The following is an 18,327-nucleotide window of genomic DNA, read 5'->3' as shown; positions in this document are numbered from 1 at the left end:
TTATTCGGTGTAGCATGATAGCAAGCACTTGTATCAACTATCCACTCAACTCCTTGGTGATCTTCTACATGTAGATATTGTTCCTTTTCACAAGAAAGAATAACTACATCCTCTGCAGTTACTATGGCTGTGGTATTTCTGTTTTCATCATCTTTCTTCTGATTTTTGCCTTCATTCTGTAGTCTTTTCCAGGCTCTACAATTTTTCTTCATGTGACCTTCTTTACCACAGTGATAACATTCTCTTCCCTTAGATTTTGATATGCCTCTTGACTTGCTATGGCCTCTTGATTGTTGTCGGTGTTCAGCTCTTCCCTTGTTCTCTGTGACTAGGGCCTGTGCACTATTTGTATTAGTTGACTTCCTTCTTGTCTCCTCATTGAACAAGCTACTAGTAACTATACTCATAGTAAGCACACCATTCGGAGCTGCATTACTAACTGTCACAACCAATGTCTCTCAACTGTCAAGCAATGATCCCAATAGCAATAAGGCTTGTAGCTCATCTTCTAAGGTCATCTCCATCACTGATAATTGATTAATCAAGCTCTGAAACTCGTTTAAATGCTCATCAACACCTGTGCCTTCTCTGAATTTCAGATTTACCAACTTTCGGATCAGAAACGCTTTGTTACTTGCCGTTTTCTGCTCATACAATGATTCTAGCTTCTTCCATAGCTCATGAGCACTTTTCTCACTTGCTACATGGTGATAAACACTATCATCAAGCCATTGTCTGATTGTGCCGACTGCTTTCCGGTTCAGTTTTATCCAATCAGCTTCAGCCATCTCTTTTGGCTTTGCACTATCTCCTTCAACTGGATCATACAGATCCTTACAATAAAGGATGTCCTCCATTTTGGATTTCCAAATCTGCCAGTTATTGTTTGTCAGCCTGATCATAGTGCTACTGCCTTCCATCTGAACCTGAGGAAAAGCACTCTTCAATAGAAAGTAAACCTAACAGCTCTGATACCACTTGTTAGGAATTTCAAGTTGAATAATACTTTCCTATTGAAATCAATTGATCTGATTAATTTCACAAGTCAACCAAATCATATTAGCAGATCAGCAAAGTAATAAAGAACTCCAGATTTACGTGGAAAACCCTCTCAACACGGAGGGTAAAAAACCACGGGGCAAAACCAACAGATTTCACTAATCAGTGAGAAACCGATACAATTGTTCTTCTCAACTTTAAACCTAAAGTTGAGGTATACATACAGAGAAACTAATTTCATTCAAACCCAAACAAATCTAGGTTTGAGAAAACATGAAATTCCCTTTACAAGTAAGAGAGAAATGAACCTGAGGGTAATCAAGACAAAGAAGGTGATACTCTGTTCTCCTTCTCTTCTTCTTCCTCTATATCTTCTTCTCTTCTTCTTCCTCTGTATTTTCTTCTCTTCTTCTTCCTCTGTATTTTCTTCACTCTGTTTCTCTTGATCTCTTCACAAAACTCTCACTGGAAATTGTGGTAGAGAGAGAAACAAAATTAGGGTTTATTTGGTTTTTATATTGCCTAACTGGGCTGGACCCATAAGGCCCAACACTACTAAGCGTTTTTTAAGAGTGTGTATCCGGCTACCTAATATATGTAATTTATTGGACTATTCAGATTTCAAATTATATATTTTTTTAGAAATGTTTATTATCACCGAGAGCCAATAGCCCTCGGTAAAAGAAATTAAATATCTTCGAGAGCTACATATGCCCTCGCGGATACTCTTTTTTCTTTCACCGACAGCTATATCACCCTCGGTGAACACTATCACTGAAGGCATATTGTCATTCTCCGAGGGTTTTTTCTCTCCTTAAAAATCAATTTTTTTTACCAGTGTACGTTATCTTCACAAGTCAGAATATTTCAGACTTATATAATTTGGGCTTATATAATTCTGACGAACTCCTATTCCCAATCGGCTAACATTAAAAATTACATAATTTTTATTAAATTGATTTTTATAATATTAAGAAACTAGAACATTAAAATTAGTCACACCCAAGCCTTATGCTATACTTCTGCTCACCCCCAAAGGTAATTTTGATGTATTTTATGAATTTCTACGAACTTCTACATTATCTTGAGAAATTGTAATAATTTAGGCTAATATAAATCGGGCTTATATAATTATTACGAACTCCTACTCCTAATCAGCTAACATTCAAGATTAGATAGTTCTTATGTTTATGTTTAATAGAATTTTTATAATATTAAGATTTTTATTTTAGCTTTTGATTGTCAAACATTTAATTAATTATTATTAGATGATATTAATTTTGAAGTTTATTTACACTAACTTGTCTTACTCATTTGAATCACCACTAGTCTATAACCCATAATTTTAATGAAACTAGCACATTAAAATTAGCAACACACCCTATGCGATACATTTTCCCACTCCTAAAGGTAATTTTAATGTATTTTAGAAATTCATAAGAACTTCTACATTATCTTGACAAGATGAAATACTTTAGGCTTTTATAATTCCGACGAACTCATACTCCCTATCGGCTAACATTCAAGATTAGATAATTTTTGATTCCTGTTAAATAGAATTTTTATAATATTAGGAAAACTAGAATATTAAAATCAATACATATAGAGTTTAGAAGATACATGTTTTAATGAACTAGAACATTAAGATTAGCTATGCCCATGCCCTATGCGATATGTATGCCCACTCCCTAGGTAAATTAGGATATAATTTTGAAATTCACTAGAACTAGCAATATTATGTTCAGCCACATCATTCACCCCTGTAATTGTTAATGCATCATAAACTAAAATATCACCAAAAATATATTGTTAATGTTTTACTGAATAAATCACTGTGTACTCATAAGTCATTCAACTAAACTTATTTTTTGACATGAATTAAACATCCGCACAATCATCAAACAAATTTAATCTCAAGGTCATTAATCATACAACGTTCAAAAGCAAAGTAAAAGTTTGAAAAGTTGCGATGAAATGCTATAAACATTAATCGTTGCTATGTTCATAGAATATTTACTATTATAATAAATTATTCAAAAAATGGGGATAAATATTATAAATTAAACTTAATAACGTCTATAACAACATTTTATATTCCTTATAGTGTAATCAATTTCAAACAAAAAATCAAATAGCAATGTTTCCAACAATGTTGTTTTTCAACACTGAACTTATTCATATCAAGTAAATTTACCTATTTTCGTAATGTAATCAATAAAATGTATTGCAAATCATATTTTTTTGTAGTGGATGCAAACACGTCCCTTTAAGTTACCATAATAACGACACTTTATTTTGTTTATTTGAATACTGGTTTTAGTGTTTATTGATGATTTTACTATTTTAACAACTGTTTTTTTATACATTTCCATTATCAAAAATCAAAATTATTTGATAATTAAACTAATAAATATAATGTATCAATTTAATATAATGCAGATCACTAAATTAGTGGATCTCAATATAATAAATATAATCAATTCAATATATTTTTTATAAGAAAAACGACTTAACGTCATTTCATTAAAAGTTCCCCAAAACGGTAAGGTTCGAGTTCTTCATGTCCAATCTCACTTTCAACTTGTGGATATCTTCACGAAGGGGCTTTTGAGAGTTTTTTTAAGAATTTCGATCCAATCTCAGCATACATCACCCATCTACTTCGATTGCGGGTTGTAATAAATGTAATGTAATCAATTTAATATATTAAAAATTCCTAAATTAGTGGATTTTAATATAATAAATATTATCAATTTAATATATTGGAGATCTCTATATTAGAGGATCTCAATATTATAATCTTGTATATATAGTTTACATCGTGGAATGAATAAAACAAGAGATTGTATTCCTTCATACACAATTTGATCGTTATAGCAATCTAATAATTTAGGAGATTATATTCATAAATCCAAATCCTCTCCTTTGTTCATTGATATTGCCTTCTTCATAAGATTGCAGAAAACAAAATATTGTCTATTGCAATTAGAGAATATCGGTTATATTGAATGACTAATGTAACAGGCAGAACTTTTGTTAATTAGCACCACATGTCACTTGAAGAAAATAACAAAGAAAAAATATGTACATACAAAGCATCAGAAATTCTTTAAAATGAAAACGTGAGTCAGTTGCAAAATCACATACATGTACTAATAAAGTCAAATGTGTGAAGGTTTCAATCATGCATGAAAAAGTTTATATTATGACCGATAGATTGATATTTGGGTATACATTAGTTGTAATGACTAAAAATATTATCCCAAAAACAAATTGCGCAGGGTGAGAAAGAGAAACAGTTATGAAACATGTTGATTTATTGATTCACAAAGCATTAAATCTGAAAGATCAAATAATTTGGAATACAATCACAAAGAAATATACAACAATAAATAACCCCAATCATCAAAATAATATTATACTTGTGATAAAATTAACAATTATCTTCTAGTTTGAATTTCATCTCTGCCTTCCTTCATTCTCCCACTTCATTGATAATGTGCAAGATGGTCACCAAAAATGTAGGAGTCAACTTGTCCCAATAAGAATGACAAAGTTTCACAAATGAATTTATGACCTTATTGAATGAATATCGTTTGATTGCTGGATATCTGAACCTTAATTTCATGAAGCCTTCTTTTATTATTGTTTTGTAATCAAAAGCTGCATCAATAAGCAGAATTATGTGATAAACATATTAATATATGATCAAGTACTATATAATATAAATCGGTTAAATTACTTACATGAAATGGGGTGCAAATGGACGGAAACTATCTACACTTAGTAATGAATTGGTGGTGGTGGAGATGAATAGTAATATGATGGAGGTGGTGATGGTGATGGAGGAGGTGGAGACCTGTAGTAGTAAGGGGGTGGAGGAGACGGTGATGGTGGTGGTGGAGAATTGTAGTAGTATGGTGGTGGAGGATATGGGGATGGTGGTGGAGGAGATTTGTAGTAGTATGGTGGGGGTGGAGATGGGGATGGTGGTGGGGGAGATTTGTAAAAGTAAGGTAGTGGAGGAGAGGGGGATGGTGGTGGTGGAGACTTGTAGTAGTAAGGCGGTGGTGGAGATGGAGATGGTGGAGGAGGCGATTTGTAATAGTAAGGTGGGGGAGGAGACGGAGAGGGTGGAGGAGGTGACTTGTAATAGTAAGGTGGTGGAGGAGATGGTGAAGGTGGTGGTGGAGACATGTAGATGTATGGTGGAAGAGGAGATGACGATGGTGGTGGTGGAGATTTGTAGTAGTATGGTGATGGAGGAGATGGCGAAGGTGGTGGGGGAGATTTATAGTAGTACGGTGGAGGAGGAGATGACAATGGTGGTGGTGGAGACTTGTAGTAGTATGGTGGTGGAGGAGATGGTGAAGGCGGTGGGGGAGATTTATAGTAGTAAGGTGGGGGAGGTGATGGAGATGGCGGTGGGGGAGACTTATAGTAGTATGGTGGTGGAGGTGATGGTGATGGTGGTAGGGGAGACTTATAGTAGTAAGGTGGTGGAGGTGATGGCGATGGTGGTGGTGGTGGTGGAGACTTATAGTAGTATGGTGGTGGAGGTGATGGCGATGGTGGTGGGGGAGACTTATAGTAATAAGGTGGTGGAGGTGATGGCGTTGGTGGTGGTGGAGACTTATAGTAGTATGGTGGTGGAGGTGATGGGGATGGTGGTGGCGGAGACTTATAGTAGTAAGGTGGTGGAGGTGATGGCGATGGTGGTGGAGGAGATTTGTAGTAGTATGGTGGAGGTGGTGGTGATTTATATGCATAACTTGGAGGAGGTGGTGGTGATTTATATGCATAAGTTGGAGGAGGTGGTGGTGATTTATAGTAGTAGACTGGGGGAGGAGGCGATTTGTAATAATATGGTGAAGGAGTAGGCTTTGGCTTAGGCTTCTCACACTCTTTCGAAGGAGCCTTTGGGGCATAGGCGAAAGGCTCGGCAGAGAGCACAACTTCATATTCAGTCTTGTACTTCACCTTTAACTTGGCACCTGTAATTCCCCAATGGAGGTTTGTCGGGATGTTGCATGTCGAACCTTTAGGTGGTGCATGGAGCTTGGCTTTGCATGCCTCAACTCCATATTTCTTGTAATCAAAGCCATCAAGAGTGACCGCAAACTTGCCATTTATCTTAGTTGTACCATAGGCCAAAATTTCTTTTTTACCAGCTGTACATGTTAATTCCACTATAGCACCTGTTCATAAACAGAGAATAATATTGTTAAAAAACAAATTCTATAACGAATAAAACATAGCAAACGTGTAGAACCAAGTAGCTACTTATTATAAAATTAGAAGTGACTTAGTTTTTTAAAAGTAATTTTCTAAAGAAGTAAAGATTACATTTTTCGAAAACATAAAGATAAACCAGTAAACAGTTAATATATTATTTACTATTAATTAACAACTTATAATTAATCCTTTTTAAAAAACATGAGATATTCAAGTGTTAGAAACTATTCAAAATAAAATATTTTGCAAAACTATAAATATAAAACAATAAATTAGAGAAAAATAACAAGTGAAGAGTTTGTCACATGATAAATGATGTAAAAAATATTGTTACCTTTGAGATGTTTCTTGTCATGAGATTTTTTTGGGTATGTCCAATCATAGCATTTATAGCAGTAAACTTTTCCAACAACTTTTACAACCAAAGGACGGTAAGAGTGAGGAGGATAGTAAAAAGTGGGTGGTGGAGGCTTGTTATAGTAAGAAGGAGGAGGTGGTGATTTATAAATGTTATAACGGATGCAAGAACAATGATAATAATAGTAAAAGACAGAATGAAAACGACACCCAATTTAACGTGGTATCCAGCTAAATTGCTGACTAATCCACGGGCAGAGCCACTGAAAAATATTTCACTATAATCGTTAACACGGATTACAGATACTCAGAATAGTTCAAAAGAGAACTAACAAATATTGGGTGCCGTGAACCAAAGAGGGGAGAGTTTCTTTTATACAGTAAGAAACTTCCCCAACTCCCATCATCTTCCGATGTGGGACAATCATACAAAAAGAATATTCTAGGCAAAGAAACCCAACAAATCTCCACCTTGACTTGAATATTTTCCCAGATAGCCAGATGCACCAGATTTACTTTAAATACCAGATGTGCCAGATGCATTACACTAAATGCCCAGATATATTTTCCCAGATAGCCAGATGCACCAGATGTACTTTAAATACCAGATGTGCTAGATGCACCAGATGTATTTTAAATACCAGATGTGCCAGATGCATTACACTGAATGCCCAGATAAACAAAACAGATGCATTACACTGAATGCCCAGATAAACAAAACATATGCATTACACTGAATGCCCAGATAAATAAAACAGATGCATTACACTGAATGCCCAGATGTGACCTGCTCTGCCTCAGGTCTTGCCCCTTCAAGGGCAATCAACAGCTTCTAACATTGAGCAAGTTCAAACAGTGTTGAAGCTTGCTCTGCGGAACCGGCTTGGTAAACATGTCAGCTGGATTGTCTGCAGTCCACACTTTGTTTACCTTGATCCTCTTCTCACTTCTCAGAAAATGGTACCTCACATCAATGTGTTTTGTTCTTTCATGGTGAACTTGATCCTTGGTTAAGCATATTGCACTCAAACTGTCGCAGTACACTGAAGCCTGATCGTGATGTAGACCCAACTCAATAACCAATCCTTTCAACCAGATTCCCTCCTTAGCAGCTTCTGTCAAGGCCATATATTCTGCCTCTGTAGTAGACAAGGTTACTGTCGGCTGTAGTGTAGCCTTCTAACTCACAACAGAACCACCAAGCGTGAATACATAACCGGTCATCGATCTTCTACTGTCTACATCTCCAACATAGTCAGAATTTGAGTAACCAGATTCTAGACACTGACTATCACCACCATAACTGAGACCAATATCAGATGTACCCCTGAGGTAGCGGAAAATCCTCTTCACTGCTTGCCAGTGTTCCTTACCAGGGTCTCCCATTAACCTACTGACAACACTAACAGCATGTGCAAGATTCAGTCTAGTGCAGACCATAGCATACATCAAGCTTCCCACTGCACTAGCATAAGGAACATGTGACATGTATTCCTTTTCCTGAGATGATTTATGTGCAAATGCTACAGACAAATGTGCATTTGAAGCACTGGGAGTATCAATGGGCTTAGTAGTAGCCATTTCAAACATTGATAGAACTTTCTGAATATACCCCTTCTGTGACAAGAATAACTTCTTATGACTTCTATCTCTGTAGATCTCCATTCCCAGACTTTTCTTAGCAGCACCTAAATCCTTCATTTTGAATTCTATACTGAGTAGTCCCTTCAACTTTTGAATGTCAGACTTCTTTTCAGCAATTAGAAACATATCATCTACATACAATACCAAATAGATGAAGGAACCATCTTTAAGCTTGTTGTAGTAGACACAATTGTCATACGGACTCCTTGAATAGCCAATCTTAAACATGTAGCTATCGAACAGCTTATACCACTGCCTCGGGGACTGTTTCAGTCTATATAAGGACTTCTTCAACTTGCAAACATATTCCTCTTTTCCAGGTTCTTGAAAACCATCTGGCTGAGTCATGTATATCTCTTCTTCCAACTCTCCATGTAAGAAAGTTGTCTTCACGTCTAACTGTTCGAGTTCCAGGTCCTGATGTGCAACTATAGCAAGTAGCACCCTAATGGAAGTATGTCTGACTACTGGTGAGAATATCTCATTATAGTCCACTCCCTCTTTCTAACTGAATCCTCTAGCAACTAACCTGACTTTATACTTGACCCCCTCAGCTGGTGACAACCCTTCCTTCTTCTTGAACAACCATTTACAAGTGACAACCTTTCTTCCTGGTGATATTCTAGCTAATTCCCAAGTCTGATTCTTTTGAAGTGACGCTATCTCATCTCCCATGGCAGCAAGCCATTGGACAGACTCAGTACCCGTAACAGTTTCCTTGTAGGTGGATGGCTCATGAGGATCCACTTCCTCTGCAACCTATAAAGCATAGGCAACCATGTCCTCATAGCCATACATTGAAGGAGGTACACCAAAATTAGCTCTTCTAGGGCGATTAAGAGCTAGATTTTGATGTTCTACAGATGATGATGGAGCAACTGGAAAATCTACCGCTGAAAATGGTTGAGAAAAACTCTCCTCTACTTCACAACTAGCCTTAGTCATTTCCTGCTCCACCTGTTTCTCGACACCACAATCTACCGGAATGGTGAACTTCACAGTTGGGTTAAGCATGGAATTTTCATCAAAGACAACATTCCTACTCAGAATAACCCTCCTTTCAAAAGATGCTCCAGAATCCAGAACCCACACATCAGTGTAATGTGTGTGACCATTAGCAACTAAGGTCAAATCCTCTTCGGAATTTGTACCATCTTCAGTAACTGCAACAGTACCTGGTGCCTTCTCATGTTGACTTTGTCTCTTTTTTAGACATTCATTCTTCCAATGTCCCTTTTCCTTACAGTAATTGCACACATCTGTTGGTTTCGAACCCCTACTGACTGGTTTCTTGGGGAACTTCTCTTTCCCCGGTTTACCATATCCCTGATGGTTATTTGCAATTAGCCCAACAACCTGACTATCCGAAACAGTGTCACTACAGCTATGTCGCAATTCTCTACTGTTAATGGCAGATCTAACTTCTTCTAAAACTAATGAATCTTTACCACTAATGAAAGACTCCCTAAAGTTTTCATATGATATTGGTAAAGAAACTAACAGAATCAAGGCAGCATCCTAATCATCTATCTTAATATCAATATTACGCAGATCTAATAATATTGCATTTAATTGATCTAGATGGTCTCTAAGAGGTGTACCTTCTTGCATACGCAGACTGAACAGACGTTGCTTCAAAAGCAACTTATTGGTTAAGCTCTTCTTCATGTATAAAATCTCCAGCTTAGACCACAAACCAGCAGCGGTTTCCTCCTCAGCCACCTCGGTAATGATATCGTCTGCCAAAGCCAAGAGCAATGTTGAGTGTGCCTTTTCTTCCAAAGACTTCATATCAGCAGGTGGCGGGACAGGTGTAGGCTTCATCAAGGGAGCCCATAGGCCGTGTTGTTTCAACAATGCCCAGACCTTGATCTGCCACAAACTGAAACTATTCCTCCCAGTAAACTTGTCGGCTTTCAAAACTTTTACATTCAACCATCGTTCTTGCCTGAGCGGATCTGAACAACCCTGCTCTGATACCAGTTTGTTATAACGGATGCAAGAACAATGATAATAATAGTAAAAGACAGAATGAAAACGACACCCAATTTAACGTGGTATCCAGCTAAATTGCTGACTAATCCACGGGCAGAGCCACTGAAAAATATTTCACTATAATCGTTAACACGGATTACAGATACTCAGAATAGTTCAAAAGAGAACTAACAAATATTGGGTGCCGTGAACCAAAGAGGGGAGAGTTTCTTTTATACAGTAAGAAACTTCCCCAACTTCCATCATCTTCCGATGTGGGACAATCATACAAAAAGAATATTCTAGGCAAAGAAACCCAACAATAAAGGTAGGTTGGAGATGGTGGGGGTGGAGAGTTGTAATAGTTGGGCTTTGGTGGAGATTTAGATGGAGGAGGAGGTGATTTGTAAATGTAGGGCTTTGGTGGAGATTTAGATGGAGGAGGCGGGGATTTGTAGTAATATGGTGGTGGAGGGGATGGTAATGGAGGTGGTGGTGATTTATAGTAGTATGGTGGAGGTGGAGAAAGCAATGGAGGGGGAGGAGACTTGTAGTAATATAGAGGAGGCGGAGATGGTGAAGGAGGTGGTGGAGATTTATAGTAGTATGGAGGAGGTGGAGATGGAGAAGGTGGAGGTGGCGACTTGTAGTAATATGGTGGAGGAGGAGATGGTGATGGCGGCGGTGGGGACTTGTAATAGTAAGGTGGAGGAGGAGATGGTGACGGAGGAGGAGGGGACTTGTAGTAGTATGGGGGAGGAGGAGATGGAGATGGTGGTGGTGGTGGGGGAGATTTATAATAGTAATGGGGAGGAGGAGATGGAGATGGTGGTGGGGGAGATTTATAATAGTATGGTGGAGGTGGAGATGGAGATGGAAGAGGGGGAGATTTGTAGTAGTATGGTGGAGGAGGGGAAGGCGAAGGCGGTGGGGGAGACTTGTAGTAGTAGGGTGGAGGAGGAGACGTAGATAGTGGTGGGGGAGATTTATAATAATAAGGTGGTGGTGGAGATGGTGACGGAGGAGGAGGTGAAGTGTATACATAGGGAGTGGGGGGTGATGGGGAAGGCGGAGGAGGCAACTTGTATTCGTAAGGAGGAGGTGGAGAAGCATAGACGTAAGGGTCAGCAGAAACAGAAGTATTTAAAAGCGTCGCTAAAGCCATAGCGAGAAGCAAATGTGGCCAGAGACGGCGGCCACCTAGAGCTCTCATAGTGGTTGATAGAGAGCTTTCTATTTTTACTCTTAAAAGAGAGATAAATTGAGTTGTGTTTGAAGAAAAGTGTGTGATGAAGGATGCTTTTATAGGAGGGAGGAAATAGTGTTTAAGTCTTTGCAAATTGTCTTAGAAATAAAAAAAAATGTTTTTTTTTATAAAGGGAGCTGTCAAAATGGGACAAATTCAATAGGCTCCTTTGATTTGATTAATTATTTTAAATGTCATGGTTCACCAGCTGTAAATAACAATGTTCCTTCCTTAAGGCATCCCACCATGACAATTGAAATAATATAAGAGTTAGTTACCTGCTACATTTTCAACTTAGTTGATAATATTGAATCCAATTAATAAGTTCAATCGAACCTAATATATTCTTTAATAAATCCCACTTCTCTTGCATATCCGTACGGCTAAATAAAATTAGGCAAGTATGATCACATTAACAAGGGAAACTAGATTTGTAGTTGTAGTATTGTATTTAAAATATTACATCACATTATTGGGTGTAATTTCTTTATCATAACAAATGCCATGTGCAACAAATAAGTGGAAGTTTCCAGGCTTTCCTATTTCATAATTTTAATGGAATGAAAGAAAAAATAAATCATCCAATTTCTTCTCGTTTATGCATTACTTCAATGGATGCTTTAACGTTTGACTTTTGAACACTATCATCCTATCATTTAACTATTTAACTGACAGTTGTATTAGCTGGTGTTTTGCAAAACTTGTTTTCTCAAGGAAATTAGATTAACTAATTCTATTCATTTGGATGGTAGCAACGTTAAATTACACCTCATTTTTATGTATATATATATAATGGCAACGAGTTGATGGTGTAAGTAGATAGAATATTGAACCAAATGAAAATATATCTTTTTAGTGTATAATATTTTGATTTAAGAAAATAAGATTAACACAAAATGATATTTAATATCTTGTTATAGTTCTATATCTATTAGGTTTCGGTAGACCGTTTCGGTAGACCGAATGTTATATAAACTTGTGCCATAACCCTATATCATCTTGTTGTAATATGTATTATATTCTCCTTAATTATATTATCTCATTTGGTGAATGTAGCCATATTTTATCTTGGCAAACCACATCTAAATAAGTGTCATTCTTTATTGCTTATGTTGTCTCCTGTATTTCGTTACAACAATAATATATATACCCATCCTCTTCACAAATAAATTAGGGAATCATCAAATAAATTAATTAAGATCTCATGGAGTGCTTCATTATGCAAATAGCTTCATTTTGCAAATACAAGTATGACTAAATTATAATATATTTTTGTAGTTTTGACAATGAAAACTTTTAAGATTTATGCAGCAGATTAATTGTAATTATTCAAAGATCGATCTAAAACGAAAATAAAGTTCAGACTTAAAGAGATAGTAGAGAACAAGAAACAAAAAAAAATAGTATGTTATTATTTATATTTGTTAATGAGAATTATTGGGTATATATATATATATATATATATATATGAATTTAGTTAAAAATATAAAACTATCATAATATTCTATTTACTTTATAAAAATATTTCCTAAATAGATCATATCTCAATATCCTCCTTACAAGATGCACATTTTGAAGAAAATGTTTAGATTAGAAATGTTCAAATGCTTGAAAATTAAGAGGTTTGAAAATATTATATGATTCGAAGTCAATGTTATTTTCTTTGAAGTTTCCTTTTCCAGATGAATTTTAGAGATTTTGTATAACTGGTCGTCTATCATTATTTTGAGCAACTTTTGAATTGTTTTATACTCTCCTTTGATTATCTTCATTGGTGCATCTTCATCATCTAAAAATAAAGTATTGGTTGTATAAATTGATGCATTTTTTTTAGAAATCTTTCACCAGTTTAAATACCATAAAATTTGCAAACATTGATATTTATGGTGTCTTTTCATCTTACAATATCCACATACTATATTGTTATTGATTTGTGTGTCATCAGTTGTTCAAAGTTTTGTTCTAATGTTGATTTGTCTTTTCTTCTTAAAATTAAAAATATTTTGAATGCTTTGTAAACTATTGGTAGAGGATACATCATTAGAAATCGAATAATAGATGTTCTCACATAAATCATCTAGGCCTTAATTATTCTTTTTGTCAATTGTCTTCATTATCTAAGTCTTTACTATTGCATCAACATCCTCCAAAGCATTGTTTCTTTAAGATCCTCAAAAATCTTGTTTTCATCTTGGATGGTAGACCAAGACAAGACAAATATTAATACTTCATTTAGAGTAGTTTGGTCGAGTAAAAATTGTTGATGTGATAACAATTGACTCTCATCCATGTAAATACAAAGGAGCAGTCTGATCATATGTTTTTAAATGTCGTTGATTGTTAAAGAATCATTTTAATTTTGGGATTGAGTTAGAATTTCGACTAACTATTGTTCTACAACAACTTGTATCTTAGAAATGATTGATAAATCTTGAGATTGATCAGATATGGAGTTTTACTCAAAATATAGAATACAACTTCCCACAATAAGTTATATAGATTATTTATTCGTGAATTTAGATTATTGTTTTAAAATATATGAAATATTATGCTGGTTCTAATTTATATATAATCACCTTACAATAAGTCTTCTCAACTTACTCAATTCATTGATAAATTTCGGTAATTTTTTTATTTATATTGATACACCTAATCATGGGTTCGTAGTAAATTTTTGCAGTTTTTCATATAGTTTGATATCCCTAAATGGGTTCATGGTTAAAGGTTTACAAAAAACAAAAATTATGTAGTTTGATACATTTCATGGGTTCATAATTATATTTCTGCAATTTTATGTAGTTTGATAACCCTCAGTGAGTTTATAATTAGATTTATATAATGTTTATTGCAGTTTGACCCCTTCATGGGTTCATAATTAGATTTATGTATTTTTCATGCAGTTTGATATTAGTTCATAATTATATTTCTACAATTTTTTATATAATTTGATACCCATAACCATGGGTGTTTTAATAGATTTACAGCCCATTAGGCCAACATCATCGATAAATACAATTCTCTATCATTTATAATTTGGAGACCAATAAATAATTTTATAGTTCTAACGCCTTTCATTTTGATTTAAAAACAACTAATCTTATAAGTATTCATAATAATATTTCTTTGTAATTACATGAATAACATGTAATCATGTTCAATTTTGACACCAAGAAAGAATTTTGGAATTCTAAAGTCTTCGATTTTGATTCAGAATCAATTGATATTTTTAAGTATTGAAACTTGTTCGATATAATAAACATAGATAAGGCATTAATAGTTTGATCAAAATGTCTAATATCTAAACCATGATCATATTCAACATTATGGGCATCAAGGAAGGCAGTTTTCCCGTAAGATACTTAGAAATTCCGTTAACCGCGAAGCATATCGAGATCTCACACTGCAAATTGTTGATTGAAAAGGTAAAAAACACGATATCTCGTTGGGCAGCGAAAAAAACTTTCTAATGCAGGGAGGATCGAACTTATCAAAACCGTGGTCATGGGCATAGTTGGCAACTGGGCGCAGTAGATGGTCATTTCGAAGAAGGTAATGAATGAGCTCGACACGCTAATGGGGAACTTTATTTGGGGTAGTAGCGGAAGAGGAGGAAAGAAAGTCAAATGGACCACTCTCTGCAAACCGAAGGACGAGAGAGGCATCGGCTTGAAGAACTGTATTGAATGAAACAAGGCTCTCACCTTTAAGCATCAGTGAGCTTTAGAGCGCAATCAGGAGTCACTATGGATCAAATGGGTACATACGATGTTTATGAAATACGAAACTAGCATCTGAACCTACAAAATTCATGAAGGTATGAACTGGTCTCTGAAAAATATTCTTAAACTAAGAAGCGATATTGCAGATCTTTATGACATCCGACTAGGGGACGGGAAATGCACTCTATTTTAGCACGACCCCTGGTTCGAAAACCAGCCTATCATCCATAGGGAGGAGTTTCAAAATATTTGTATCGAAAAGGACTGCGCAGAAGCAAAAATCAAAGACATTAAAGACGGGAATTGGGACACACTCTCGAGAAGAAATCCAGAAGGACAGAGGATACTTGATCATATAAGTAACATACAACTACACGACATACTATTCATGAATGAAAAGCTGAGGACAATAGGAAGCTGGTATCGAAGAAAATATGAGAGGTAACCCGAGACAAAGTGAAGAAACTAGAATGGGCTCCTCTTGTATGGTCAACGAAGATTATCCCTAGACACAAGTTCATCCTATGGCTTGCCTTCTGGCAAAGACTCAGCACTCGTGATCGTATTAGCAAGTATATGAGTATCCTGGACGCGAGCTGTCTTCTATGTAGAGGAAATGAAGAAACCATAGATCACCTATTCGGGAGCTGCTATATTTCTTCGGGGCTTTGGGATAGATTATATAAAATCTTGGAGCTGATCATTTCCCGAGCGAATGGAATGAAATCAAAGTAACAACACTACTCAAAGCCAAGGGAAATAGATTTGCAACAAGTGTGTTCAAGTGCGGCTTTGGAGTAGTGGTGTATAACATTTGACAAGAACAGAATGCAAGGGTATATAGCAGAACCCGCAAGAGCGTTGAAGAGTTATGGAAAGATATTGTATCGGATTGCAGCGCCCTCGCGGAAACGTGGAGAAGAATTCCAAACACGGAGTAGAACTGAAATATCTATAGAAACTAGAATTTATCATTTTTTTAACTCACTAGAATTGAAAACATTATAATCAGATAAGTCATTTACGTTTTTAGCCTTTTTAACTTTTATTCAGAATATTACGACTTCAAAATTATCTTAGGCCTGTCTAGAATGATCTCTTAAACTCGTGGTTTTTTTTCCCATTTTTGGGAATTTTTAATGAAATGACGCTAAGTCGTTTTTCCAAAAAAAACCATAATCATATTAAAATATTATTTTTTAAAACCCATTATATTTTAGAATTTTGATAATATTTCAACATGTCACTTTCTTAAAATTTGTTTAAGGCCCTGTAGACTATTGTTTAATTTAAAAACATTTTATTTTAGAATCACATTTAAAACCATATTTTTATATATATATATATATATATGTCTTTTTTAATAATTCAATAATGAAGAAATTTATTATTGATGTCAATTTTGTGTTAAGCAACTTTTTTTAATTGTTAAGGTGATAATTAGCCTAACAATAATATTTTTGAAAAAATGCAAAAAATATTTTGATCAGCATCAATTTCACTTTTTTTACTATAGATTTTAATTACAAATCTTGTTTTAAAATTTTTTTATTGCATTATTATCACTTCTCGTTATTTTATTATTGAAGTTAGATTGATTATTAACTAAAAAAACACAAATATTGATTTTCTTGAAAAAAAATGTAAATCTAGTATAATCTACAACAGGGTCGGCCCCAAGAGTTGGGAGGTCCCATGCAAATTCAAATTTTGTAGCCCCGTAAAATTAAAATAAATTTAATAATTGTACATTTTATAAAAAAAATAATATATAACAATATTATCTAGTGTAAAAATTATTTCAAAATACATATCAAAAATATTAATATAGTACGTTGTGAACGAAAAAATATACCATAATAATTTATTAATTAACTAGTATTTGATTCAACAAAAAATATTCCCTTTACACTTTTTATGCAAAATTTTCAATTAAGTCATTATACTCTAATAACTATTTTTCAGTTGATATCATAACTAATCGATTCGTAATATATTTTGTATGATGTCTTTATAATGAAAAAAATATAATATATATATTTTAAAATAAGAATAGATTATGGAGATAAACATAAAAATAAGAACAAATAAAAAAAATAATCTAAGAGTATTAAAATGTAACCTCAAAGATGATTTTCATAATTAAGGTTGAATTTATGATAAAAAAATGTAAATTATTAAAGATGGAAATCGACTAAAATATAAAACATATAATTAGGGTTAGTGATATAAAGGTGATCTATACAATAAGAATAAATAGGAAATGAGTCTAATATTTAAGGATAAAAAATAAGAGTAATGATATATACAGCAATCTTATGCACTTAGCACCTACCTCATCTACCTCATTTTGGAAAGAAAGAGAAAATATTTTTCTCTCTTGTATTTTTTTTAAGATATATTTTCTCTTTTACGAGATAGGTGTTATGCGAAAGTGTTGTATAAGGGTACTGTATATATTTCTAGATAAGTGTTATGTGAAAATACTATATAAGAGTGTTCTATATATCATCACTCAAAAAATAATAAAACATTTACTATTTACGAGAGAGAAAAATTAATATATTACTAATATAATATGGAGAGAGAAAAAAAATTATTATATTAGATATAATAGGGAGAGAGAAAAAATTAATATATTATTAATATAATATGGAGAGATAAAAAATTATTATATTAAATATAATATGAAGAGTGAAAAAATTATTATATTATATATAATAAAGAGAAAATAAGTAATATATATTATTATATAATATGGAGAGAGAAAAATATATATTATTATATATAACTAGCAAAATTTCCGTGTGCGATACACACGGATTAGAATAAAAACAAAATAATTTAAAAAAATTATAATAATATCTATTCTATTCTATGTTTAATATTCTTAATAAATCACTTATAATATATTAAAATAAAAAATATTAAAATAAAAAATATAATACTCTCATTCCACATTTTATTGACTTTGGTAAAACAATTTATTTTCTCACGTATTTTTTTCGAATTAATCTTTCATCTTGTGACTTTACACTTTCATTTTGTTAATCAAACATTTGATTCATATTTTTTAATAATTAGCATCGTGACCTCACACTTTGGTAAATCAAATATTTGATTCATATTTGTTTTAACCAATTTCAAATGATA

At 34.1% G+C, this 18,327-nt stretch overlaps 1 protein-coding gene across 1 annotated transcript; it reads right to left on the bottom strand.

Moving 5' to 3' along the window:
* Positions 1 to 4,767: 4,767 nt before the first annotated feature.
* On the bottom strand, positions 4,768 to 11,422 carry LOC124921853 (extensin-2-like). The gene is made up of 3 exons (XM_047462554.1): positions 10,639 to 11,422; positions 6,569 to 6,727; positions 4,768 to 6,197 (listed from the first exon to the last, which is right to left on the bottom strand). Exons 1-3 carry the CDS (start codon positions 11,420 to 11,422, stop codon positions 4,783 to 4,785), a joined length of 2,358 nt encoding a protein of 785 aa, XP_047318510.1. The 3' UTR covers positions 4,768 to 4,782.
* Between the last annotated feature and the right edge of the window lie 6,905 nt (positions 11,423 to 18,327).

This window comes from Impatiens glandulifera, chromosome 1, assembly GCF_907164915.1.
Source record: "Impatiens glandulifera chromosome 1, dImpGla2.1, whole genome shotgun sequence".
NCBI classification, from domain to species: Eukaryota; Viridiplantae; Streptophyta; class Magnoliopsida; order Ericales; family Balsaminaceae; genus Impatiens; species Impatiens glandulifera.
Note: the sequence above shows the minus strand (reverse complement) of the source record. Positions and strands in the feature narration are given on the sequence as shown.